Genomic DNA, 24,274 nt, shown 5'->3' with positions numbered 1-24,274 from the left:
GAGTTGATGTTGTTGTGTTTTTTTTTTTTCGCGCGTACCGGAGGTGAGGGGAGAATAAGCTTATAAGGGATCACCTGGGACGTCTAACTGTCCGTCCGTCGTCTCTTCGTAACGCCACAATTACTCATCTGTACCCAGAGCTTCTATTTCAAAGCACATTAAGGGGGTAGTACACGCTTATTGGAATACCAACACATAACTTACATGGCTACATCCATGCAAACAAGTCATGTAAAATGGCACTCGAGGAATTGTGTATGTGCTTCGAACATGATAATTCAGTGTCCGTTTGTGTGAGTGGGTGTTTGTGTGTATGTGTGTGTGTGTGTGTGTGTGCGTTCGTTTGTTTGTGTAAGTGTATGCAATAGCATGGTACTATAAGTAGGAAAAAAAAAATCTTTATCAAACGCCTGCTAACCAAATGCTACCAGTTGGCCTATATCACTTCGAGATGTATGCACAAATGTATGGGAGTCATTGGCGCCATCTAATTAATGTCGTCAACGTAGGAAAAGCCCTCGCCATCCACGATTCAAACACTATTTCCAGCAACGCGACTTCATATTGACAACGTCAATATGTGCTCGGTTTTGATAATGGATGACACAGCAAAAATCCACCGCGTTTGCGGTTTGTAGTCTTCAGTGACTTTTAAACGGATGCCACGCCTTTGCGACTGCCAACGTTGTCGCCATAGCAACGTAAGAGGAGCGTTCCCTCAATAGAATGTTCTGGGATTCAAGCGGTCGTAACCGACTCGAGGGAGGAATTTCCATTTTGATTATTTTTTGTGTGAGTGATTTACACATTGAAAGACAGCGAACAGGTATGAGAAAGGTTTTTTTTTTTTTTTTTTTTTTTTTTTTTGAGGTAGGCCCCCATGCATGTTTGTGGTCTGTGGTCTATTATGAGTGTATTATTGCAGATCGCTCCAACATTGTGAGTATTCTATCGTTATTGTGTATAAATGCTATACGGTATATTACAGTTTCAAAATGTGTAGATAATCGTATGCTATCATGTGGCCGCATCTCTATGTTGTGAAGTTGTCTTATTCGCTTGAAATGTAGGTGTTTGAAACTACATTATTATTGCACATCGAAGAGTTCACGTACTGGTATTGATCGGGGGGTAATGTATGCGAGTTGTGCCGTTGGGCTGTGCACTTGCTCGTGAGTCAGCACAGGTTTGTGTGTGATCGCTGGTCATGTTTTATCATCCCTTTTTATGTAAGCCTATATCTCTACAGTCATGGTCATGCGGTACTACCCTTTCTCTTCTAAATCTGTTAAAACAGAGAATTTGTTAATGCCATGATAAGTTTAACTAATTATGTGGTTGTCTTTTTAAGGCTTCACCCCAAACATTTTTTTTTTTTTTACTTACTGGCCATATTTCCATACTCGCTATACATGATCTAGAGTAGATATAAGCACACTATTATGAAATAGTATCAAATTTCACGACTACAATATGTACTATTATGCTGGGCTAAAGTGTGGGAAGGATTTATTGTATTTCACCACTTCGGGATTCGTTCAAATTACAGTTAATCGCTGCCTGACACTCTCTATAGGGCTTTTTACACTTGTAAAATTTTGCTTAGCCCCGGACCAACGGTGGGGCTAAGGGGGGCCTTAGCCCCACCGTTGGTACGGGACTATCCTTAGCCCACTTTCTGTTTACACTCGTTTTTGCCAAAGTGGGCTAGCCCCACCGATAGTGCGGTACTATCTGGCCCTGCAAAATAGCAAGGGTTAGCACCGCAATTGCGGTGCCAAGCAAAGGGCTTTTTACACTTGTGTTTCTTAACCCCGGACTTTCTCTGACCCAGGACTATCGTTAGTCCCGTACCAATTTTTTCAGCTTTTTACACTCGCCAATTAGTCCCGTACTATCTCTTGTCCGAGGCTAAGGAGAAAACTGACCTTTTTACACTCGTATTTCTTAGCCCCGGACTTTCCAAACCACATGAATATTCATAATTACGCTGTGTACTGTACACGTACACGCACGCACCGGCAGCACTTGATTACCTCGTTTCTGATTGGTCAGTGAGGGTCGGACTTCGTCTCCGTCGCTTAGCCCAGGATTATTTTTTCGTTCTGTTTACACTCACTTGCTTGGCACCGCAATTGCGGTGCTAACCCCTGCTATTTTGCAGGGCCAGATAGTACCGTACTATCGGTGGGGCTAGCCCACTTTGGCAAAAACGAGTGTAAACAGAAAGTGGGCTAAGGATAGTCCCGTACCAACGGTGGGGCTAAGGCCCCCCCCCCCCCCCCCCCTTAGCCCCACCGTTGGTCCGGGGCTAAGCAAAATTTTACAAGTGTAAAAAGCCCTCAAGTGAGTGTAAACAGAACGAAAAAATAATCCTGGGCTAAGCGACGGAGACGAAGTCCGACCCTCACTGACCAATCAGAAAAGAGGTCATCAAGTGCTGCCGGTGCGTGCGTGTACGTGTACAGTACACAGCGTAATTATGAATATTCATGTGGTTTGGAAATTCCTGGGCTAAGAAATACGAGTGTAAAAAGGTCAGTTTTCTCCTTAGCCCCGGACAAGAGATAGTACGGGACTAATTGGCGAGTGTAAAAAGCTGAAAAAATTGGTACGGGACTAACGATAGTCCTGGGTCAGAGAAAGTCCGGGGTTAAGAAACACAAGTGTAAAAAGCCATTATGACACGGAGAAGAACTTACAGCAAAACACCTTACAAACGTTTGTATCAATTATTGTTACCTCCGCCAAGGGAGGAGGTCATGTTTTCATTACCGTTGGTTTGCGTGTTCGTTTGATTGTCCGTGTGCGAAATAAGTGTTTAACAGATTTGGATTAAACTTACAGGAAAGGAGGAGAATTACACAAATAACAAAAGATTAACTTTTGGTAGTGATCCGAGAATTTTGGGGAAATTTTTTAATGAAGGATTTTTGATATTTTGGCAGGTAGGGTCAATGAACTTGAGAATTCAAGCTGCGCATTTTTGAAGTTTGCATGCGCGCACTATTTCAAAGGGCGTGCTCTAATTTCTGCCAAAGATAGTAGAGATAAGATAAAAAGCGTCTTTGGTTTCTGCTAGGACGAGGCGCGCCGTGCAGCTGAGGGTTTATGACGCAACAAAGGCTTCTATATTGGGAAATCGGGCGACTTTCAAGCACACGATGCGTGTACGTATGGGTGGACATCACTAATATCTCTACAGAAGAACGAGATCAGTGGCGGAAATGAGCTGCATGCTTGGCAGAGATCTGCGCTCTCAGAGTGCTTCTCTAGTTTCAAGGTGTGCTATAAACGCGCTCTTTATATCTTTCTTTATTTCTCTCTCTCTCTCTCTCTGTCAGCAGCGCTTACTTCTGAATTATCCCGATATTTTCTCTAACCATGTGAATGCTGGACCAATACTCTCGAGATTTTAGATTCCATCATTCAAGTCGCATTTCACAACAGCGTGCGTACTACACCGTAGGATAGTGACGCGCAATAACAAAGGGCACAGAAAAACGCACGCAGCGGCGCAGTGGAGCCCACAGTGCACTAACGGGATATTTTTGTTAGTGTGAACGCTTGCAAAAAAAAAAAAAAAGATAAAAATGAAATTTTGATCACTATTGTAATTCTGCTACTAGTTTAATGTGTAAATGCGGCTATTATTTTATTCATACCGAAAGAATGATTATGGTTCTTGTTTTTTTATTCAAGTTCCATATTCCACATTCCATATTCAGGTATCATATTCCATTTGATTTCGGAGTAAAATATGTATAACACAACATTCAATTCAAGGACATGTTATAAAATGATGTGTAAATATGAGGAACCTACTAAAAAGCAATGCTTGTAGGATGTAGGTTACATAAAGACACAAAAACACATAGAGACGCTCATAGAATACATAATGATAGTAGGACACATGTATAGAGAAAGTAAAGATATTAATATGTCTGACTGTGTGTGCCGGATGAATACGAAACAGATATAAGAACAAAACAAGAGAACAAACATACAAACAAACAGACAGAAAAAATGAAGTGTGGCATTATCGTCCTTTTTGTTTCTTGCTGTTGTGAAATTGTCTTTCAAGTGATAAAGTCAGCCGTCCCTATCAGCCATGTCGGACGTAGTCTCCCCTCTCCAGACTTCAGTGGACGCATTCCGCGAGACAAACCAGACGGCATTCATCGTGGGACACACGGGGGAGTGTGGAAAGGCGCTCGTCTTAGAATTGGCGAAGACCAAGATCTTCTGTAAAGTGTTTCTGATTGGTCGACGGGAGGTCACACTAGAGGGCGCTGTTTACAAAGACTTTGCCATGGTGAGTTCGCAAAGTACTCAATTTAGAAAGTTTATCAATTTGGGGGAACATAATGATATTAAGTTATTCATCCTTTTGTATTGATTTTGCTAAACAGTATGCCTATATTATACTTGGCTGCATTAATCTCAATACTACTTCTCTTTTTGATTAAGATTCTTTGGAAGTGATATGTATTTCAATTATTTTCGTCATTACCACCAGGACATTATCAATTTATCCAAGCCCTATTATAAGTATTCTATCACCCGAGTCTATAACCCCTTGTCGTTACTTCATCAGTTATGCATTCTTGATACTCGTAACATCATTCGCAACGTCGCGACAGAGACTTCCTCTGACGTCACTTAATATGATTATATATAATACATGATGACATCAAGTGGCTCGCACAATATGATGTCATTATTTTCTCGTAGGAGCAGAAGATTGTAGACTTCGACAATCTAGACGCGTTTGCAGACGTCTTCAAGGTACCGACAGTTGGATACTGTTGCCTAGGAACAACCCGGGGCAAGGCGGGAAAGGTATGATCATGATTGTGTCACATGATAGGAATGCACCAATAGATATAAAGGTCCATGGCACCATTGCTCCTATGGAAATGCTTCCATGAAAATCCAAACGCTAAGCTAAACCTTGAAACTACTCAAAAACATTACCCTAATCATAGCCCTAAACCTGTAATCCTCACTTCATACTGAACTTAAAACTCTATCGCAACCCGAGTTGGGGGGTCAGGGGTCATCGGGCGCCCCACTTTAGGTGTGTTCCACCCCTTACAAGCTTGGCGTTTGGAGTAGTGGAACGCCCTTTTCCGTCGTTATGATTACGTACTTTGTATTTTTTGTTACCATGACAATATGTGCATTTTTTAATACCATTCGTTCATATACTTAATATTGTATCTAACGCCTGTATCATCAGATAAATGAATGTCAGATTGACACCCTTTTACGGAATCCCTGGTTCCGCCCCTGCAACTCTAACCTCTTGTAATTTAAAGTCCTAACAGATAATAACACCAGAGCAAATTAATCTTATATCACCCGCTTATTGGCGTCATGATGAAATGACGCTTATAACCCTTCTCAAGTTGCATTGGTGGAGAGTATAGGCCTACATAGCAAATATGCAATTAAGCAATGAGCTAAACATTGTACAAGATTATCAAAGAGTAACAACTATATTGCGCCCTCTGTAGGATGGATTTGTCAAGGTGGATCACGATTACGTAATGAAAGTTGGCGAGCTGGCGAAACAAAATGGCTGCCGTCAGTACCACCTGGTATCCTCGACAGGCGCAAACAAGGATAGCTGTATGTTATACCCAAAGGTCAAGGTAAGGTCAAAACCACCTGTCTCTCACCCCTTATTCTGTACCCCATGATTTCCCATTACTCTAACACCTTGATCTCGTGTTAAAAAGATAGTTACATTCAGACGACAAGCCCTAACCTCGAGGTTTGGAAACCTCGAGGTTAAGCTCTTGCCCCCTAACTTCGACGTGCGTCCACACAACGAAGCTTTACCTCGATATTAAATTCCTGCTCCTTTGAGTGCGTTGATTTTTGTGTCCACATGGTGCTTAACTACGATCGAGTGAGGACCTCCGCGGTTCGTGGTTAGAGCGCTAACCATAAGATATCTCGTGGCTCTTAACATCGAGCTAACCTCCAGGTTAGCTAACTAAGAGTCCATCTACACGGTCCCTAACTACAAGCTTAACCTCGAGGTTAAGGCTTGTCGTCTGATCGCAACTATTGATTACTATACCAAGTAATTAAAATCAAAACTCTGTGCGTTTCGGTATGTTCCGAAAGCAGTGGACATTGAGGAAATCTTTTTTCTTCATATAAACAGTTATGTACAGCAACGTGGCACTGGGGCAGGAATAGTGTACATATTTTGACTTCATTTTAAACTACGGCGATGTACTTGTGTGGTAATTACACATGGTTATCTTTGATTGATCATGTTTGTTTCTGTCGAGATGTGTGGCGTAGTTTCATAACCATGCTTTCCCGTTTTCTGTGTTTTGTTGTTTATTTTCATGTATAAATTTTGTTTTCCATTTCTGTATATTTATGTTGTATTTCATCCACACGGACCTGCGGAAGAACAGTCATCGGACTGAAGTATGTTGCCGTGCTTAAATAAATGAATGAAATGAAAATGATTATAATATTTTTCATATTGATGTAAAGCGTCAACATTGCACTTGCATGTCATGCAAATTCACTATATTTTTATGTTGCTCAATTTGTTAAACTGCTTGCATTTGAATGAGAAAAAAAAAATATGCAATGAATTTTCAGAATATTTATGAGTTATCTGAGTATTATCTTCTTCGTTCTTACAGGGACAGGTAGAAGCCGAGACTGCTTGCCTTGGTTTCGAAAAGCTGACAATTTACAGACCAGGGTGAATATGTTACATTTCCATTTAGAATTCCTTTCCCAAAGAAGAAACTGTAAATCAGAAAAAAAAAAAATGAAAAATGAAAGTGAAAGTGAAATGAAAAATACAGCACAAATGATTTAAATGAAGAGTTTGTTCGCAAAAACCGATAATTCCATATTTGCCAAATAGAGATATTTGCCATTAAAGGTCAAGAAGGATAAAGAAAATAATAACAAACATTTTGATTCTCTTGACCATAACTTCAAAAATGTACCTTTATATGTGGTGACCAATTTATAATTTTTCAAGGTATTATTTTGTTCTTTGTGACAGAGACCGTACTTCAAAATCTTCAAAAATGGACTTATCGGCTTTTGCAAACTCTTCAAATGCACATTAGTAGAAGTAGATAGTCTTGTAGTAGGCCCATGTTTTCCCCTAGCCCATACCTTTTTCATTAATGTAAAATATTACCCTCTTTCCCAAATATTTTCAGAACAGAGAGAGAGGGGGGGGGGTTCAATTTCATTTATGCTTCGTGTGAAACCGAGTGTCATTCAAAAAGCGTCAACTAAAAGAAGCACAGATGTATTGACAGTAAAAATTTCCATAATAAAAAAAGAAGACATTTGTCGTAACGCACACATATTAACAAACACAAGTATGCACTAGGGTGCACTAACGAGTCGTAGCACTAGTAATAATAGGACACTTCATGAGTGTGAGTGCATATTTGTGTGTCTTAAGTGTCACTTCAAGAATGATATATGAGAGCGGAATCTTTGGAAATTGAAAGAAATGGGTATTGTAAATTCCTCTTTCATTTTTTTTACGTGGCAAAATTGTGTGTGTGTGTGTGTGTATGTGTGTGTGTGGGGGGGGGGGGGGGGTAGCTGCAACCCCATCCCCGTTTTCACGGCCCCTTTGCGAGCCCGTCACACATCCCTCCATTAATTAATTCGTCGTTGCTGTTTTGGTTCAAACGCAGTGTTCTCATGTGCGACCGGGAAGAGTTCCGGCTGGGCGAGCTTTTAGTGCGTGGTGTGATGAAGCCCGTTGATCGGATCTCCCCCGGCACCTTCTCCAATACGGTGCTGTCCGTAGCTCAGTCCATGATCGCCCGCACGGTGAAGCCAGCTGAGGAGTCAAAGGTCATACTCGGCGTCAAGGACATATATCGTGCTTCGCGGGAAATCACCGGATAGACGGTTGGGTCCTCTGCGCATGACAGCTGCCACCCCCCCCCCCCCCCCTCCGCAGTAGAGACCACTTGAGTTATAAAGTCGAATAAAGGAATGGTACAGTATTGGTGGAGATGAGAAATTGGCTTGTAGCTTTTTGTGAGATACCAAGAAAGCACTTATAATATAGTACAGAGCATACCATTTTAAGAGGAATTCAACGGTTTTTTTTTGGGATGAAAATCGGGTTTGGAATGACTGAAACACCCAAAAACAAAGTAAAACAAAGCGATCGCTATAAAGTGTGGGTCCCGTACTATATTAGAATCTCTCCTTTTTTTTTAGATATCTCAGCCATTTCAAAATCAATTTTCATCTAATAAACGTTGAATTCCTCATAAAATTACATGCTCTTTGATATTACATGAGGTACCTCATTGTCTCACCAAAAAATGTTAGAAACCTGAAATTAGGTCTGAACAAAGACTATACGATCCCTTTAATTGAAAGTTTGTATCAAACTGTTAGCTATATTTCATGTCGAGAGGTGTATTAGTTTTCAAAATGAAGAAAGTTATTCAGCAACACACCCTACAAGCTTTGCTTTTTAGTGGGACCCTCCATTTCCATTCTAATCTTTGTATTATGTATGATATATGTATATACCTTAGAAAAGAAATTTCTGTTGTTACTCGTGATCACATGTACGTTTTCTTTGAAATTGTAACAAATATTTTCTGTTAATGTATTGTGTATTATGTTCCCTGTCTATTCAATGGAAATGGAAATAAAGTTGAAGTTAAAAGTTACTATTCGGTCTTGACATACCTTTGAAATAATTTATTCCCAGCTTGAAACCAATTTCGAAACATACAAACAAAACAAAAACAGGGATTCTATATTTGAGCTGTATAGGACTACGTTCATTTGGTTGAAATTAAGGAGAAAATCCATTTGTATATGAGCTTCAAGAACAAAATGCCGACCTTAATCTACCTGTTCTTATGAACTGACTTACTGATTTCATTTTCATTTTGTATAAGAATTATTTCCCCCGAGATGATTAGGAAGAGATGTATTAAAACGTCAAAGATAGACAACAGAAAGATAGAACAGAAGAAGAGAAACTAAATATATACATTATATTATATTATATCATATTACATTACATTATATTAATAATTTTGTTTGTATTATGTGTGCTTAAAAGCATTAATCTAAGATAAAATTAATACTGTTACGCAAAGATTAAAACTATGACTTATTGAAATGTTAATGTCTTGTCACTCGCATAAAAACAAGCAAGAAATTTGAAAAATGTCGGTTTATTTGCAGTTTTTGTTCGATCTGACTTATTCATTTTCTACCATTGGATTTCTTGGGGCTGAAAATAGTTGTTTTGCTGTCAAAATCAAGTTTTAAGTGGTTCAGAAGCTAATATATTGAAGAAAAACTGTTTGCAGCCATTTTGGAAAAAAAAAACCCTCCAAGATGGTGGCCAAATAGGTATCAGGGCAAACGGAACCGTTGTTTTCCTGATTTCCTATAATAGTTATAAGCTTTCCAAAAATGTATAATTTTGATACCCTTTTTTTAAACAATCCGGCGAAATTACATAAGGAATCTGAATAACCTATCCAGTTCGGGAATAAACCATGAATAGAGATCAGTGGCGCCGTCAGTGGACGTGATATCTATAATGCATGTTAAAAAACATAATGTAAAATCCGTGACGCAACGTGCACTACTAGCTTCAGCATCTCGCACTCTCGGGTTCATGCTAGGGATAAGAAAGATGACACTCGGTCACCTTTCCTGGTATGAAGCTATGAATCATTTGAAAATTTCATTTAACTTTATATTTGAAGAATTTGTTCGCAAAAACCGATAAGTCCATATTTGCCAAATGGAGATATTTGCGATTAAAGGTCAAGAAATCTAAAGAGATTAATAAGACCATTTTTGCTTCTTTTGACCATAACTTCAAAAATATACCTTTATATGTAGTGACCAAAATATCATTTACAAGGTATTATTTTGTATTTTATGACAGAGACCATAATTCAAAATCTTCAAAAATTGACTTATCGGTTTTTGCGAACAAACTCTTCATTTCCTTTTAAGGAGAATGAAACCCAACACTACAGTTAGTGACATCACGCATTGAGACCAATATATAAAGTATTTAGACAAATGTCAATATGATTTATTTATTTTCTTTATTTTTTTATAAGAAGCACAATGAACATTCATGCGACATACCTTTTCCACAAAGCAGGGGAAGTATTTATCGAGGGAAATATGATATTTTGTGGAATTCTCCTTCATTTTCTTCATAGTGCAACAAACTGTGTTGGGAAGCGAATATACCTTCTTCATAATTCTGTTCTGATCTGTCCTCTTGTTTTTAACTACCAGTCTTTTGAGGACTAAATCACATGGCACTACATTGTGCCGCTCATGTCAAACTCTCACCACTGAAAGTTTCACAAATTATATGTGACCGTGCACCACAAAACGAACATAAAGTCGCACACTGATTTTGCGTGAGGACTGAAAATAAGTGAAATGGGTCAACCTAGCCGATCTTGACTTTTTTCATATTTTCTGAAAGAGCAGGTCTTCATTTACTTTTCGCTTAAATTTGGTTTCATGAAACGGGCGGGAAAGTGTGTTTTTTATCAGTTTATCTCGAACATTTTTGGTAGAATAGTGTGATTAGGTGTGTCTTTAGAGTCCCTTTTTCATTTCTGAAAAACCTTGTACACACTCCAATCACTTTTGAAAGGATGGTGCTACTGCTTCGAAAGTTGGCATTAATTATGGACAGAATGTGTTCATGAGGCATGTTTAATTTCAGTCTAATCTGATAATCCATTCATTGTTTTTACTTGGGTAGTTTACTTCCTGTTTTTTGTCCAATTCATAGAGCAGCCAGCACGGTTTGGTAAAGATTAATCGCTTGAATAGACACTGTACGTCAGAGCCTCTTTCCTAAGTTCACACTTTTCCTGAGTGTCTCCTTTCTTTCAACTATTTAGATAGGTTAGAAGAGCTCATTTGATTTGAGTTATACATCATTTTAAAGCTTAAAGTCTGCTTTTTCAGAATATGGTCTTAACCAAAAATTCATGTCTGGCGACTTTTTGTTTATTTTGTGGTGCAGTGTCACATATAGAAATATGATGATTCGGAGGCATGGAATCGTTTCGGTTTAAAATGAATGACAATGGTGCTCTTCAAGAGCGAAAATATGAAACAACAACAACAACACAATAAACTCGCATACATACACACACAAGGCATCACACATCCATGCAAATACGTTCACTTTCAGAGCAAACTAGCACACCGTACGAAATTACATGCAACCCATATGAAAACAAACGTCATTAATGTGACTCTCCCCCAGAGGAAATACATTTATTTTCATTACCAACCACCAGCCCTTAACATAAGGAAGTTCTCCAAGGAATATAAAGAAACTTGTAAAAGATTCATATGAAATTAAGCATATATTAGGAAACACAACGGTTAGATCCTGATAATTATGCGCCTTTAAAATGAATGCTAACTGTAAACATGTTCATCATGGCGTTTGGAAATTCCTACAAAATAATCATGTTCGTTTTTTCTACACTCTAAAAACACCCGGGTCAGAACTGACCCAGAAAGGGTTCGTTAGGGTCGCACCCCGTTCCGGGTCAAAAATGACTTGGAATTAATTGATCCTGAAGACCAGGAAAGGGGTCACCCTGACCCAATTTTGAATGGGGTCATATCTGACCGCATTCCTTGTCATTTCTGACCAGGAACGAATTGTGACCCCAACGCACCCTTTCCGGGACTGTTCTGACTCGGATTTTTTTTTAGAGTGTATCTTTCTTTTTTATGTTTATATTCTTAAGCCACTTCGATGCCCCCGAGGTACCACTATGATAATGATTATATTCATTGTGATAAAGTTTCTCTGTTACTCATGAGAACAATATGGTTCGTAAGGTTCGTCGGTTTAGTCATCAGATGATCTTGGTCGCCGTGGTTTTTAACCTATCTGCATGACTTTGGGTAACATCTGATAGTAACTGATGATATATCTTAAGTAAAGCTTGTCATCGTCGTTCGCGGTAATAAAAGAAAAAGAAGTATAATTATATGTGCTGAGCTCATAAAATCAATCATGAAGAGATGAAATGGCATTGGTACAAGTATTCTGATCTAAGCTACATAATTATCAATCTATTATTCAGAAAGCCATGTCCATCGTCTCGTCATACCCGTATTCAGCCTCTGTCTTAAATGCGGCAGGCCCAAAGAAGAGGAACACAAACAGTGTCACAAGTATTCTAACCAAATTATATAATGGTTGTGTGTCTGTGTCTGTTTGTGTTTATGAAAACCTTTTACATTTGGATATTAATGAATATGCAACGAAATATTAACAGGGACATCTGTTGCGTAGTATTTCCTTATCATTAAAGGGGATGGCTAGTAACTGATCAGTGGGAGTAAGTGGGAATACTGGGGGATGAGTGTTCCAATCTTTGCGGGATTAATTTCAGAGTACATTATATATCTATTGTTGTTTGAAAATCATTTGTTTCAAAATGGTCTCATATTCGACTAATGTGCAATTTCATGTTTCCAGGTTAGCATACCTGTACAATGATGGGGCGATCGTTAACGACATATGTAAAGTAAAAACACACCTGAAAAATTACTTCGTGGTGCATCGGACGCCAGCGTCTTCGATATGGCGACAGTTGTGGACTCCTATTCCCTTGTTGCCACAATCAAAGATATCCCTTTCTACTCCAATGCATGCCACGGTATCAAGCCAAATGTCACCAGTGCCTTCTCCAAAGGCGGCTAACTTAAGTGCTTCTTCAGCGCCTTCGAAACCAAGACTTCTGCAGACAACGCCCGCATCGGTGATATCCCAAAAGTCATCACACACAGTTCCCCAGGCTCCCTTCGCGTAAACTTCGACTCGTCCCTCATTTGCACCATTTCCACCAACGAGGCGAACTAGATAAACGGAGATTTCATTTGAAGTCTTTAAAACCATTACAAGATCAAAAAAATTATCATGAGAAAAAAAAATTTAACTTGTTCAATTTCAAAGTTATTCACATTTTTCTTTTTACTTTTAATAAAATTTCCTTTAAGTTAAACGATATCAATAATTGAAATCAGGATGTGGAAATAAATGAAATGAATGAAAAAATGAAATGAAATGAAAACATTAATACGTGTTAGTATCTGATGTTGAACCGATTAAAGATTATAAAGTCAGACTGCAACCGGCTAACTCTGTTCTTACCTGCAGGACTACACCTAACTCCTGCATCTTGGGGAAAGTAGCAGTAGGGTCTGAGTTCGATTCCACCTGTGTGGCCACAATCGAAGATGCTCGTTTCTGTTCCCTTGCATGACATGTCATAAAACAAAGTGAACCCATGGCTCGCCCGAAGTGGCCTTTTATACCGAATGCTTCTTCAGCGCCTGGAAAACCAAGACTTCTGCAGACAACGCTTGCCTCGGTTATATTCCACTTTTCATTGCATACAGTTCCCCAGCCTCCATCGTGGTAAACTTCTACTCGACCTTCGTTTGGGACACTTCCACCGACTAGGCGAACTAGACAAAGAAAATGAAAGTTAGCAATCATTAGAAAAAAAATCAGATTAAGAGGTACAATACAAAACAAGAACTTACATCACTTTGTTAAATTGTCTAAATTACTTTCGTGCAATGTTCAAGTAATACTTCCAAAAGAACGGCGCATGGACGTAATTACATTTTTAATCGTATTGATGACGAGAAATAACGTCTTTTTGTGACATGTCCTATATGCGGCAACTAACACGATAATAATTTACCCCTTATACGTCATTCTTTCGATGTACAGGTATAAATCAGGCAACAACGTTCTGATGCCGAGAAATTAACCCATTACAACGTTTTCAAGATGGCATGAAATCTACTTATTTTAGCGTCTTATTTAAGTGCTGTGTAGCAAAAGCTTGACCACGTGGATAACGCGTCTATCTTGCTACAAGAAAAGTGATATTTGATACCATTTTCTCACCCATATCTGCCTTGCATCTATCTACATGAAAACGGACATATAGAGGTGTGGTACTTCAAGGTTAATTCAAGGTAAATTCAAGGAATGTTATCATTAGGACTATCTATGTCCACAATTTATAGCCACAGACAGAATTGGCCTCTCCGTATCTGACGATTAGAAATGGCACCCCTCCAAATTTGGATTACCCTTTTTATATACACAATATATTGATTACGCAATGATGAATAAAATATCAATGCAACTTATGGAGTGGCATGGGTCAAACAAAAACACAACTGTTGGGCTCACAATTGATTCTGTTGGGTTTATTGCTTAGGTAGGAGTTATTTGGCATTACCTATAGAATTACACCTGACTCCAGCATCTTCCGTATGTGCGCAGTTGCTGACTCCGATTCCACTGTTGGCGCAATCAAAGATGCTGGTTTCTGTTCCACTGCATGACACGTCATCAAGCAACACATCACCGGTTAGAGATCCTTCTCCAAAGTGGGCTTCACTCAGTGCTTTTTCAGCACGTGTAAAACCAAGACTTCTGCAGACAACGCCCGCATCGGTGATATCCCATGAGTCATCGCAGACAGTTCCCCAGGTTCCGTTGGCGTACACTTCTACTCGACCTTCATTTGTTGAATTGCCATCGACGAGGCGAACTAGTTGAATGAGAGAGGTAGTTCAAGTCAGTTAAGGCCTTTGACCGTGACGAGCTATTTTGAAAATGTGTTGGTTTACTTTAGATTTGTACCATAAAGTGTGCAAATTGAAATTATACCTGCACTCTAAATCATGGGAAATGGTGATATCATTTTTCACTTACTCAAAGTAAAAAATGCGTAACTATAGGCATATAACAATAACACCCTCAACACAAAATTGATATTTACGTGCATGAGAAAACTAAGAGATACAAAAGAACCGATACAAAAAATTTAAATGAAATTTTCAGGTTTGGTAGAGTCGGTATAATTTTATATATAATATTATGCAGATGAGAGATATGTTTATTCGATTTCGGGTACTCTCAACAGCTTCAGTTTAAAGTGGAAGTCACTCCAAAAATTATTTGTGTAAATGTTTAGGAGAAATGTTAAGAAAGCAAAAGGAGATTGCGGTTGAATATTTTGAGTTTGTATTATGTTGATATGGAGATAATAAGATAAAAAGTTTGATATCCAATGCCTTCATATTTAATCTAAGAATACATTTAGAAGAAATGCTGAAAATCTATATTTGTTTTGAATTTGGCGTGTCTTTATAATTCTTTTACACTTTAATGATCAAAGTTCAGCATATCCATCGATCAGTTAATCCGAACTCAGTCAAAGTTTACACGTGAATATGACATACAGCATATTCTAAATTTCATCTTCATTTAAATTCTACAACAGCTAGATTGTGAGAAAGAACGATCTGCCACAGTGTTATACAAAGAAGAACAATTCGAAATAAAACACGTGCCGCGTTTAAATCTTTACATTTTGGTTGGAAGTGATAAAATCTTTACATGTGTTAACAACTGATATTGTGAGGTTAGGAAGTCGAGTATCTGGCCTTACTTGAAGGAGTACATATAACCCCAGCGTCTTCCTCATGTTCGCAATTGCTGACTCCGATACCAAAGTTGACACAATCAAAGATACTCACTTCTTTTCCAGTGCATGACACATGATCAAGCAAAATGTCACCGGTGCCTTCTCCGAGAGGGGCTGAATCTAAAGCCAACTCGGCGCCTGTAAAACCAAGACTTCTGCAGACAACGGTCGCATCGCGAATATCCCATAAGTCATCGCACACAGTTCCCCAGGCTCCGTTAAAGTAAATCTCTACTCGACCTTCACGTGGGTGACTGCCACCGACGAGGCGAACTAGTTATTGAAAAACGAAAAGCACTGAAATGTGACTCATCTTTATTGTACACATAATGATCTGTAAACTTATTACATGAAAAAAGCAACAAACAAACTATTAATACGATTGACCAGTGTATGCTGATTATCATCATATTTGAATAAGTTGTCATTTCTCTAATAATCATTTAATTAAAAGACGAACAATTCCAAGAGTTATGCATTGTCTGCAACTTCCGGTAAAAAAAAAAGTCTGAGAAACTGAAAGGAAAATAATAATTGGTAATTGAGTATCTGAATATAAAAACAACCCAAGTCCATGGAAGGCCAATTCGAGTAAACTTAAAAAAAAAAATCATATCTTTTGTATTTGTCCAATAAGCCAGTTCACAGTTAGCACTAGTCTGCAATGACCTCTCCAACCACAGACTTTGCAAAACATGGAATAGTCTTCAAGAAGAGCTGTTGAAAACAGCCAGGCAGGAAGTGGTAATTTACATGACAATGCTGCATGAACGGCTTTCGTCCATGTTGCTGAAAAGAATGCACATTCACCTGTGAATACCAGTCTGCACCTGATTCATTTACAACACAGTTGTCATGAAGCACTATCTAGGTTTTGAATACCTCAGTTGCAAATCCATTTCAAGAGAAGGTCTGCATTGACCTTCAACTGCACATGCTCAGATTGGAACTGTGAACTGGCTTATAATATTCTATTTAACTGTGATGGGAAGGCAACATTGTTTATTCAAATTAAAACATATTATTATTATGACAATTAACATTTACATTAATTGTGGGGAGGCCATTTTGTGTGATGGACTTGGGTTGTTCTTGGAATCATATGGACTTGGGTCGTTCTTTGAATCATACGTACAAAAGGATAGGCTGCTATATGAGATGACAGCAGCGATGAGAGAGGGCCTATAATATGCATGTAAAAATTACCCGAGTCCTGGACTTGGGTCATTCTTACATTCCTATAAAATTGTACTCATTCATTTCAGGCACTTCCGGGGGTAATTAGGATTTATCATTTATACACAAGATGAGTCCATGCATAAGCTACAATTTACCATGTCAAACTGAATTTGGCCAAAAATTGGACTTGGGTCATTCTTATATTCAGGTCTTCAATTGTTTTACAAGGTGTGGTCCATACACATATCTCAAGCCCTCCCCTTATTTTGATTCAATCGTGGTTTTAAGCGGCAGGTCCAAGATTTTGGTAATGAAGGGGTGCCTTTGCAAAATGAAAGGAGGGCGCACGTGCCCCATTTTTTTCTTTTCATTCGAGTTGTTTAAAAACATTACATAAATGGTGGGGGGGGGGGAACGATGCGCTCCCCCTAGATGTGCCACTGGCTTCTTTTATTTCTAAGCTGATTTGAGTAAAAGATCTAGTGCTTTTGTGATAATGGGATCACCGGCATAAAGTGCATTTTTCCGACAACATACGTTTCCATGCTTGAGGCCTGTTGCGGCCGAGCATCAGCATCACGTCGCTGTATTGAAAAGGGATACACGTCACGAGACTGACATTCACGAGTCACACAGCTCACAAGTCATACAGCCCTTTATTTCGACACTAAGCTATCAAGGCCCATGAGACTGACACATTAATGAATGAAATTGTAGAGACTTTGTTTGTGGAAATTTGTATTCCGCAAAGTAAGAATATTATAATTGGTATTGTTTATAGACCCCCAAGTTCTAGTTCCAAGGATTTTTTAAATTGTATGACAAATTTATTAAAAAGTCCTTTGTTTATCAATAAAAGCATTTTCATAATGGGTGATTTTAATATTGATTTGATTAGGAATGATGATATCACATCTCAAGAATTTCTTGAAATGTTTTTGTCAGCCTCCTTCTTGCCACTAATTTCGAAGCCAACTCGTGTTACAAATCACTCCGCAACCCTCCTTGATAATATTTTTTCTAATTCTGTGCAGATTTTAAATTCTGCTATAATTTTATCTGATATAACTGATCATTTCCCTATTATAACATGTTTTGATCTTAAACATTTGGTTAATAAGTTTCAATTTTCTTCATTTAGACGTAGAGCTTCACCGGAAAATTTGGCTAGCCTTGGTGCTTGCTTAGATAGGGCTGACTGGTCTAGTGTTTATGATAATGATGACGTAAATGCATCATTTGAAAATTTTTCAGGGATTATGAATAAATATTTAGATGAATATATTCCTAAAATAAAAGATAAGTTAGTTAATTATAAAACGTCTCCTAAACTTCCATGGATTTCAAAATCTGTTCTGCGTTCAATAAATAGGAAAAATAGGTTATATTATAAATTCAAAATGAAAAAAACTGAGAAGTCAAAAAATAAATACACTTCGTATAGAAATATCTTAACGAAGATTATACGGTTGGAAAAGAGGAAATATTATATGATTCAGTTAGAGAAATATAAACATGATATAAAGAATACATGGAAGATATTGAAGCAGGCTATGAATATATCAAAAAAGAAATTAAATATTACAAAGTTAAAATATGATAATAAAATTGTTGAAGATCCTAATGATATAGTTAATATTTTTAACTTTTATTTTTCAATGATTGGGGAAAATCTGGCAGAAAAAGTACCACAGTCAAATATGCATTTTTCTACATTCTTAGGTCAGCCTAATTCTAGTTCAATTTTTTTTGTTCCAACTACCAAATATGAAATAATAGATATTGTTACTGCAATGAATAATAAACGAAGTGCCGGTTATGATGATATAAGTAATTTTATTTTAAAGGGAATTATATCATCAATTGCTGACCCACTTTCATATATTTTCAATAAATCTATACTAAGTGGTGTTTTTCCTGAAATTATGAAAATAGCTAAGGTTTTTCCTTTATTTAAAAAAGGAGATGAATTTGATGTAAGTAATTATAGACCCATTTCTTTGCTTTCATCCTTATCTAAAATTTTGGAAAAATTGGTGTTTGTAAGAACAATTAATTTTCTTAATTTTTATAATGTTTTTACAAATTCTCAATTTGGGTTTCGTCAGAAACACAGTACCATTCATGCCCTTTTGAAATTTATTGACCACGCCGCGCATACTATTGATAATCATTCTCATCTTATTGGTATCTTCCTGGACTTCTCCAAGGCCTTCGATACGATAAATCATGACATTTTATTATATAAATTGTCTCATTATGGAATACGGGGGAAGGCCTTGGAGTGGTTCAGGAGTTACCTACAAAATCGAAAACAATATGTATCTCTGAACGAGAATGACTCAAATTTAGAATTTATCAAATGTGGCGTCCCACAGGGTAGCTTATTAGGACCATTACTTTTTATTATTTATATTAATGACTTTTGTAGATCATCTGATATACTCTCATTTATACTTTTTGCTGATGATTCCAATGTTTTCTTTTCTCACCGAAATCCAGATACTCTCGTAAGCATTGTTAATTCTGAACTGAAAAAAGTTACTCAGTGGATAAGAGCTAATAAATTATCACTTAATCTCAAGAAAACTAAGTATATGCTTTTTAGCAATTCTGTAGAAGCTTTGCGCACAAATATCATTTTTGATGACACTCTGTTAGAACGTGTATCTCATATAAAATTCCTTGGTATCACAGTGGATGATAAACTTTCATGGAGACCGCACATTATTAACATTAGTACAATCATTTCACGTAATATTGGTATCATAAATAGACTCAAGTCTCATATTCCAATGTCCTCTTTGTTGACCTTGTATTTTTCTCTGATTTTACCGTATCTTAATTACGGACTCCTAGCACGGGGTAGTGCCCATCAAACTTTATTAGATAAATTACTATTACTGCAGAAAAAGGTACTTCGTATCATATGCGGCGTCCCGCCACGTTCCCATTCAGAGCCATTGTTTACTAAATATAAGATTTTGAAAATCAAAGATTTGTATTTTTTTCAACTTGGTCAGTTTATGTTTAATTACAATGCAAATGCACTTCCCAGTATTTTCAATTCAATGTTTCCACGGAATCAGTTTTTTCATAATTATCCAACTAGACAATCTAATGAGTTTCATTTGCCCCTCCTGAGAACTTTATTAGCTCAGAGTACATTTATATACACCGGTCCTAGATTTTGGAATTCATTAAGCTGTGAAATAAAAAATTCCCCTTCTTTGCATTCTTTTAAGCGCAAGTTAAAATCATCTCTGTTAAATCCTCTTTGATATATTTCCGTAGTTAGATCTCATCAACCTCAGGGTTCATCATCCATCCACCAATCTTTCGTTTACTGACTTCATTATTACGTAATGGATTGCATGGATTATTATGCAATAGCCATTAAATCCCTGCACAGCTGCGTGCAGTACCAGCCCTCTGAAGCACATTCTCAATCACCCCCTGTTCCATTTCCCTAGTTCAGCGTGTAGGCATTCTCTCATTCTCTTATTCTCTTTCTCTCTTTTTTTCTTTTCCTTTCTCTCTCCCCATTCTTTCCGTCTTTTTTGTCAAGTGTTGTCATGTCTTTTGTATTTCTCCTCTCTTGTTCCGTTCTGTCGTAAATTATAACTGTGATAAGTATTTGTAAATAAGTAATTCATAAGTTTGTTCATTTTTTGAGTGGTTCACAACATACAAGCTTGCTTTTTAGTGGACCTCTCAGTTCTTTCTTTTTCCTCAATTGAAGCATAACTTTGTACTTTTTTGCCAGTATGCATTCTTTTGTTTATTTGTATCATTTATCTTTTACAAAGTCGAATGTTTATGTTTATGATGTAATTCCAAATATATTATGCGTTATGTTTTGTTGAAAAAAGAAGAATGAAAAATAAATGAATTGAATTGAATTGAATTGAATTAAACCCCGTGTTGTATCTGTCGAACTCGAGGGCTTTTATTACCTATTGTCGAAATCATGGGCTGTATGACTCGTGACCTGTATGGACCTGTTTTCAATGTCGCAATTGGCATTGCTGACGTAACAAAAGGTTTCTATATTATTGGGATATCGGAGATTTTCAGCATGCATACACCGTATGAGAAGAAATCACTGATCTCCATGGAAGAACAAGATCTGTGGTAGAAATATGTTGCTTGGCGGAGGTTTGCGCTCTCAGACTGCTTCTCTAGTTTTCTCCAGTTTGAGTACGTGGCACATTTTCTAGAGAATAACTTGGAAGACGTTGGCAACTCTCCTAAGTTGAAAATAATCGCAACTAAGAGACATTTTCATGAAGATAATTACGCAGTTTTCAAACTATGTTTGAACGTCTTTAATCTAACAACTGTTACTCTTCAGGAGATACCCCCTGGTTCGTTTCATCAATCATTTCACGCTTTCTCCACTTTTTTTTTCACAAATAGAATTTAATTCTCTTAATAAGAGATGATAATTCGTCCTCTGATTCACATAGTGCAAATGATAAACAGAAACTGAACAAAATAAATATTCAAATTATATCCCTTTACATGTGTTGAGGTATCGATAGATGTATGGGGGAGGGGGGGGGGCTATTCACATTATGTAATGGTACGGGATGTAGGTTTGAAGTATTCATGGAGGTCTTTCTTATCTATTTATGTAATGAGATTTTCAATACTATTATACTATTGTGCTTTATCACAGATGATAACAACTCTAATCGATCTGACAATCTGTAGTAAATGCGTTTGCAAGTAGTTTAAGGTGAGTCATAAAGCATATAACGACATATATTTAGGTCCTACACTGCAAAAAGTCCGGTGTTAAATAGTGAACACCGAGCTGGTGTTAAATTTTCGGTGCTCATTTATGGTGTTAAATTAACACCTACGGGTGTCATTTCCAAATTTTAAACTGTTTTTTGAAGAGTTTCTTAGTAACTGCACTTCTTGTTGATTTTTAATTTAAAAAAGACGATCAAGAATTTTACATTAAAATACTAGATTTTTGAAAAAATGTGAAAATAAATTTACACCAAAGTAACACCAGCTGGTGTGGTCCCTTATTGAAGCTGGACGGGTGTTAAACCATTGATATTAACACCAGCAAATATCAAATCAACACCATGTGGTGTCATTTTTGAATTAACACCAGTACAGTGTCAAAAATAACACCAGGTACAGTGTCAAATTAACACCATGAAGTGTCAGGTGAACACTTTTCAACACCATCACAGTGCATTTTTAACACCTGTGGGTGTGGTCCTTTATTGAAGTTTGATCGGTGTTAGATTTAACACCCGTGGTGTTAAATCTAACACCGATGTTTTTACAGTGTACAAATTGATGCACAGGATATTTCGAATAAAAAAAACAACGCAATGAACTTAAAATTCATGAAAGCAAATCATCGAAAAATGAAAGCAGTTCATCGTTGAATTACTAGTAGAATCCATGTTGTCAAGACACAAACATGTTTGCGCATGGACATAAATATAAAATAAGATGACCTACATCATAGATGTCAATGTGCGACTGGCCGAATTGTTGCCACGTGATCATCTTCACAAGGATGACTTAATCAAATATACCATCCACTGAGAGGTTCCAGTTAAAAGTATGAATTGTGAGGTGATTGGCACTGGTAAGGCCTACTATTTTCTGAAGGACGCAGCCCCGAAGAAAGAAGTAAGCATATTCAGTAACCATACAAAGACATTAGATTACACATGATAATACAGGCCATGATATCGCGCAGTAAAGTGATAGACTCACCATTAGTTTCGGCACTTGCAGATGCCAGAAGGCAAAATATGACGACTGCTCTGATGGTCATCTCCGGAAGAAGATAAAAAGAAGAGGCTGATGGTGGCGGAAAAACAATTTTTTTTCTTGACGAGATCCTCACCCTCGTCACTTGCAGTGAAGGTGTTTGCCTTGTCATGACGGAGGTCCGATTTTTATCTTATTCTCTCCATCCTCGGTGAGAGATGGGCTACAACTGGCTGGACGCGATTTGACATCACTCTCTACTCTTAGTTCTCTACTCTTGGACCCTTCTTTGCGACCTTTTACAAATCATATAGACTTGACAGACATCATCGTATCAATTAAAATGAAGAATTGAAAGGCAATTTCGTTTCTTGCGGGCATGACAGCTGACACCACTGCACACGCCACTTTATCTCAAATGACATTATCGGCAAGACCTCTGATTCAAGCAATAATGACATATCAAAAAGTCTGATACTTTACATCACTTTGATACAGTAACTGACCCTTGTCTTTCTAAGGACTACAGTTTGAAATCATATTGGGTTTTTTTCTTGTATGTTGTCTGAATTTCTGCAGCCTCAAAAAAAGGAATCAGATTTTGTTGTTGTTTTTCTTTTGTTTTTGTCTCTCATTATGACTGAGAACTGGGATGAATATAGACAGGGTATATACGAAGGAGTCGCAATCAATGATGATGACAGAAATTTGCAGCAAATTAGTTCTAGAAAATAATACGATTTCCTGTATGTCTAAGACAACAACAACAAAAAAACAACAACAAAGGAAGCACACTAAAAAGCTAGGTTGTAGCAAACCTTTTACTTGTTGACCAAAGGAACTTACCGAGCCAAAGATTGGGGTCCCTCCACTGTGGTTTGGGAAAGAAAAACCAACATTACAAGAAAAGTCATAGAACTTGGCCAACGGATTGCAAATCATTTTTGAACAGTCACGCCAGAAGTTACCAATACATTTAAGCAGGGAAAGGAAACAGATGCCATATTGTTCGTTTTGTAAACATTGTTGTCAATGCTAACCTCAAACTAAACAGCAGTTTACATTCAAGCCAGTGTTCATGACCACAAGTGTGGCCTTCGAGTTATATTTTGCATATGCAGTAATGCAAAACTATGCATTTAATCATAATGTATGTGGCTTATCATTCTCAGGTGAGTATGACCATGTGAAAAGATAGAGAAATATAGGCAACTTCATGTATTACCTTACAATTTTGTCTCTAAAGAGAACAAAATACTGGTATTTAGTCTTCAGGGATTACCAGCACTGGAGAGAATAACATGCAATAGGTGACTTCGAAATGGAAGTCAATAAATTCTTCATCACGAAGGCAGATTGGATAACCATACTAGCATTGACTAGTATAACGGAAGAGCATACGCCACACAGTTCCTAGGGACTGGTGATTTTCACTGTTTACTCCCGAATTAACAAACTAACTGACCATTCAAACCTAAAAAAAAAAAAATAAAAGACAATTGCAAAATAAAGTTTCAAATTGTCAACGGTTGACATCTGTGTACAAAACGCTAATTCTTGCTGCAGACGTGGCGGTGTTAATGCCTGGTTTGTACATCATGATCATCATGATTAAATCACATGTTGACAGCACGGGTAAGAGCTAAGGTCACGATATCATCATCTTGACCAAACTTGTGCTGGTATGAAGATTCATCGTTTGGTCCCCTTCGTAGTTCTTTACACAAGCACTCACCATCCTCTTGCCTCTTGCACCCGCTGCT

The 24,274-nt window shown here is 37.6% G+C and overlaps 2 protein-coding genes across 2 annotated transcripts; one reads left to right on the top strand and one right to left on the bottom strand.

The window, feature by feature from the left end:
• The first annotated feature begins 4,111 nt into the window (after positions 1–4,111).
• Positions 4,112–7,923, top strand: LOC139715941 (oxidoreductase HTATIP2-like). The gene is made up of 5 exons (XM_071627490.1): positions 4,112–4,315; positions 4,735–4,842; positions 5,520–5,657; positions 6,678–6,739; positions 7,707–7,923. The coding sequence occupies exons 1-5, from the start codon at positions 4,112–4,114 to the stop codon at positions 7,921–7,923; spliced, it is 729 nt and encodes a 242-aa protein (XP_071483591.1).
• Positions 7,924–12,616: 4,693 nt separating this feature from the next.
• LOC139715940 (neurotrypsin-like) lies at positions 12,617–16,812 on the bottom strand. Its single transcript, XM_071627489.1, has 5 exons — positions 16,791–16,812; positions 15,549–15,857; positions 14,331–14,645; positions 13,387–13,539; positions 12,617–12,927 (listed from the first exon to the last, which is right to left on the bottom strand). The coding sequence occupies exons 1-5, from the start codon at positions 16,810–16,812 to the stop codon at positions 12,617–12,619; spliced, it is 1,110 nt and encodes a 369-aa protein (XP_071483590.1).
• Between the last annotated feature and the right edge of the window lie 7,462 nt (positions 16,813–24,274).

Source organism: Diadema antillarum, unplaced genomic scaffold, assembly GCF_040938485.1.
Source record: "Diadema antillarum isolate AM-2024a unplaced genomic scaffold, OU_Dant_1.0 scf00000057, whole genome shotgun sequence".
In the NCBI taxonomy this organism is placed as follows: domain Eukaryota; kingdom Metazoa; phylum Echinodermata; class Echinoidea; order Diadematoida; family Diadematidae; genus Diadema; species Diadema antillarum.
The sequence above is the reverse complement of the archived record's forward strand: the minus strand, read 5'-3'. Positions and strand labels throughout refer to the sequence as shown.